The sequence below is a fragment of the Eptatretus burgeri genome, chromosome 5, assembly GCF_056783735.1.
Source record: "Eptatretus burgeri isolate ZD-2024b chromosome 5, Ebu_testis_v1, whole genome shotgun sequence".
Lineage (NCBI taxonomy): Eukaryota > Metazoa > Chordata > Myxini > Myxiniformes > Myxinidae > Eptatretus > Eptatretus burgeri.
The window spans coordinates 18,727,709-18,732,708 of record NC_140965.1 but is presented as its reverse complement, the minus strand read 5'-3'; the positions used below and the strand labels follow the sequence as shown (position 1 = coordinate 18,732,708).

The 5,000-nt window shown below is 42.9% G+C and overlaps 1 protein-coding gene across 1 annotated transcript in view; it reads left to right on the top strand.

Moving 5' to 3' along the window:
- Positions 1-5,000, top strand: part of LOC147025953 (pleckstrin homology domain-containing family A member 7-like) — a 192,201-nt gene that overhangs the window by 83,824 nt on the left and 103,377 nt on the right. The window contains exon 15 of the mRNA XM_085880883.1: positions 507-563. Within this exon, the coding sequence (XP_085737009.1) occupies positions 507-563 (57 nt within the window). The remainder of the gene's footprint in view (positions 1-506; positions 564-5,000) is intronic.

Genomic DNA, 5,000 nt, shown 5'->3' with positions numbered 1-5,000 from the left:
CATTAAGTATGCCGGGCAAGGAATGTCATCCATCCGTTCTTTAATTGCATAGTGCAAGTCTCCTTATCAAGGATGACACTTATTTCAAAATGGACAGTGTTATATGCGACCCAGCAAGTTACATTACAGAATGAATCAATTGGCTTGTATACGAGGAGTAATATCCAGGAAATTTAGATCCAAAGGAAGCGATTTGGTCAATTATGTCTGTAACCACATTCACACCCAAGCACCCTCAGATTGATCCAAGTGAAATAACAGCAGCCATTCAATTTGTTTATCTAACATCACATGAGAAATGAAGGAATAGTTTGAATTGTAACACAAAGTGCATTTTATTCATTATACAGGATTAAAAATGTGAACAATCGGGGATCTTCCCATACATTATGGAATTATTGAATACGGAGAGAATCACATGACAGATATCTGAATGATTTGTGGTAGTGGTTGTGGTTGTATTCCAGGTCAACTTTACCTGTGTGTGCTGTGGGTACCTATTGCAGGCTCATTCTGTACGTAGTGATGGCAATTCCTTTTTGATGGAGGAGCAGGACATTGAGGTGTGTATAGTTACTACGTGCTTTTGGAGACCTTGTATCGCATTCCATTTCAGCATGAAATCCATTTCAATCTGAACACACTGTAAATACTTTCGTTTTATTACCCTTGCCGAAGGATTCGGAGAGGGTATTGCATTTGGGTCTATTTGTTTCTGTCTGTCTGTCTGTTTGTTTGTTTGTCCGCACAGAACTTTCGTATTTTTCTCAGCAACTGCTTGATGGATTGAGACGATATATTCATCAGTGGTGCGACTACTCTTGTAGAATGTTTTAATGATAATTATGATGTCAGGTCAAGTGGTGTGGCAGTCATATTAGAGAAAACGGGAAAAATTTGGACCTCTATATCTCTGTAACCGCACCAAGGAAAAAATAGAAACTTGGCACATAGCAAATACTCCTCATGGAGAATGAGTGATATTTATTGAGGTGTCATAGGTGCCCTCGTTATGACATCATAATTTCATATGTAGAATCAGTTTGAAATCCAATCACATCCAAGCAGTATGAAAATTTTGGATGGTTATCTCGGGATAAAATGGTCCCCAGAAACATGATGTCATGATGTCATCAGTCACGTGATTCGGCAGCCATATTGTTTTAAAAAAGAAAACCTTCAAAAATCTTCTCTGAAGTGGCTGAACAGATCGAGGCAAAACTTTACACGTATGACTGCCTGGCCACGAGGAACAAAAGGTTCACACATATGATGTCATTGGTCACATGGTTTGTCAGCCATATTGGATTTGTCAGCCAAAACCAAAAAAATACACCCCTCAAAAGAAGTCCTGGTGAGGGTCTGCAATCTCTGATTGCTCTTTTTCTTGTTACTTAGTGTTTATATTGTTGTGGATTTTCACCCGTTCGGTGTGCGGGCGACCGCATTTCGCTAAATTGCGGCCGCGCGCCCACCGAATGAGCAATCTCGTCGCAGCTTTTCGGATCAACGCCGAAACCCAGATACGGGTGTTGTTAACCACACCATAAATCAGCCAACTCTTCTGTCCACGCGCTACAGGGTCGATCGCCAAATTGTCCATGTACCTAATTATTCACGCAGACAGAAATGCCAGGGATTTACACCTTAACGGAGCCTGCACGAAAACGAGCCGCTTTAAGCAGCTCGTTCCGTTTGCGATTGCCGAGCGGTTTTATATCGCCAAGCCCCGTCGGACCAGATGTACGTTTTATCTGCTATTAATTAGCCAGCTATTTATTCCGAACGCAATTATGGCAGTCAATGGAGGAAAAGACGCAACGAGCAGGTGACATTTCAACAAAGGGGACATTTATTTTTACACGTATGCAATGAATGGGGGGATGGGACATGATACGAGCAAAAACCTACAGCCGATATCTATGTATTACGTACATGCACTTACAACAATTCTACTTACGGACAAGGCACCACAGACTTTCATGCAAAACCCCCAGAAAAGAAAGATAGAATTGGGCTCGTAAGCCTTTAATGTTCCTCGGAGCTCGGATGACCGAAGGAGCTCCGCGAGGCAGGGCAGGTTACCTTTGTCGCCCTTGAGGCAACTCGATGGTCTTTTTGTTGGTGACCCTCCGTATGTCTCTGTTGTCAAAGCGGCAGCTGTTGTAACGGCGGCTTGGTTGGTCCAGGGCCGAACAGCGCAGCCTTGTTGATCGGGTCTGGCCGACGACGCTTCAGAGGAGCGAACGGGCCTTGCTCTTTTAGAGTTGATGCTCTTTAAGAGCCCGCTTACTCCTCAGCATCGCTCGACCGACTCGGGGCTCGATCACCTGGACCGTTATATAGCTGGCTGGCGACCTCTCTCCTGCTGGCGACTTTGCTGCTGACTCAAACGGCCAACAACGACCAACAACTTGGTGACTTGGCTGGCTCCGATGAAGAACTCCACTCTTCCGATCAACAACCACCGTTTGGACTCACCAACTTGACTGCCTCCACCGACCAACTCTGACCAACTCTGACCAACTAAGGTCTCGGCGTCGAAATGCGCCTTTTTATAGCCCCGAGGGGAGGGGTCCCTCTGGGCTTCCTCGCCCAAAATCAGCGCCCTCCCTTCTTTCACCTTTGAACTTTCACCCCCGGCTGGCTCCACCCCTTTCGTCGTTTTGATCCGTTTTGCAAGTCATGCGCGGCCGTGTTTGAAATCACTTTGCCGCTGCGAGGATGCCATCGTGTTCGTTTGTGGAAATGTTGTTTGTGGAGATGATGGTGAGGAGAAGTTCGTTTGGTTGTGGAGATTGGTGTTGAGGAGATGTTGGCAGTTGTGGAGAAGGTGTTGAGGAGATGTTGTTTAAAATAAAGATAGGAAAGAATAACACTACCTCAAAGGTTCACAGCTCGGCACACGAATAATACCCGTTATACATCGGTGGGGAAATCTAAGCCGGACACACACATAACTGATCTTCGGGGAACCTGAATGGTGTTCTGTAAATTTCCACAACTGTAACACGATATATATGTATATATAGAGAGAGAGAGACAGAGATCGGGCGTAGTGGCGTGCGCCTGTAATCCGGCTACTCGGAGGCTTGGGTTGGAGGATCGCTTGAGGACGGGAGCACTGCGCTGGGCCGCGCTATGAGAGGGTGGAGGGCAGCCCGGAATCATGGCGAAACCCAATCCTTATCCCTGTGTCGTAAGAGGCGACCAGGGTTGCGTCAGGAAGGGCATCCGGTGTAAATCCTATGCCAAATCAGTATGCTGATCATAACGGATGATCCGCTGTGGCGACCCCTAACGGGAGCAGCTGGAAGACGAACAACAACATAGAGAGAGTGAGAGAGACACAGACACAGACACAGACACACACTATAAACTATAAACCTTGTAGCGATTGTGCATGAAAACATTCTTATGAAAGGTTTTATTGATATATATATATATATATATATATATATATATATATATATATATATATATATATATATATATATATATATATATATATATATGTGTGCCTGGTGTTGGCGCAGTGGTTAGAGCAGCGGCTTAGGATCCAAAAGGTCCTGAGTTCAAGCCCCGTTGGGCCACTGAATTAATACACCAGGTTGTTGACTCAGCCTGTCATCCTTCCGAGGTCGGCGAAATGAGTACCAGTGTACTGGGCGGGTGTATACCCCGGTTAAAATAGGTGTACCTTATCCCTGTGTCGTAAGAGGCGACCAGGGTTGCGTCAGGAAGGGCATCCGGCGTAAAACCTGTGCCAAATCACTATGCGGATCATACGGATGATCCGCTGTGGCGACCCCTAACGGGAGCAGCCAAAAGAAGAAGAAGAAGATATATATATATATATATATATATATATATATATATATATATATATATATATATATATATGTATATATATATATGTATATATATATATATAATATAATATGTATGTATATATGAAAATGTAAATATACAAATACATATTCATATATATATACATACCTTGTGACACAATTGTCGAGAGTAGTCCGATAAATCTGACGTTCTGTTGCATTTTTATTTATTTTATTCCTACTGTCGTCATGTAGCGCCAGTAGGAAACAATGAAGAAAAGAGAATAATAAAAGAAAGCTACAGCACGTCAGATTTATCGGCGTAGTCGGACGGACGACGGATCTATCGGACTAGTCGGGACTCAGTTGACAAGTAACTTGTATTAGCATGCACACAATGTATAAGTCAATGCGTAAGAGTCCTGAGGATATGAGGCTGTGTAATAGGACAGATAAATTTGTCTTTCATAGTTGTGCAAACATATTTTCCCTGTTCATTTATTACAGCATTTTGGCTAATAGTGGGGCAACTTAGCATAACAATTGTGCATTTTGTGAGGAAAGCACCAAAATTGGCACACTTGTCGCCTAACATATTATGAACAGATTTGGATATTGGGCCATCTCAAATTCAGCTGCTGATGGCTGTGGCAGCCATTTTCCACTGCCATCAAAAATTTTGAGATGGCCCAATATCTAAATCTGTTCATAATATGGTAGGCTACTAGTGTGCCAAATTTGGTGCTTTCCTTACAAAGTGCACAATTGTTATGCTATATTTAGCTAAGTTGCCCCACTATAAATGTTAATGAATAGCAAGCCAATGGAAGCAGTACCTTCACTTTCGAATAAACCCATGTATGTCGAGTGCAGCCATACCTGGCTTGCATGTATGTGGAATCGTACCTATCCCAGCAGGCTGGTTTCAGCAAACAATTCAATAAGCTGCAAAATGTGAGTGCAGGTTTTTCACTTCGTTTGATTTTAAAATTATCTCCTTGCACCTTGAAATAATGCAATATTAATCACTAGTATTTTACTTGTATGACCCTGTAAGTTTCTTTTTTAATGGAAAGGTTCAACAGTCACATTTAATATTTTGTGGACATGGTATAGCCCTCTATTTTGCATACATGTATTGGATTTGTACACGACTACGACAAGGTAGTA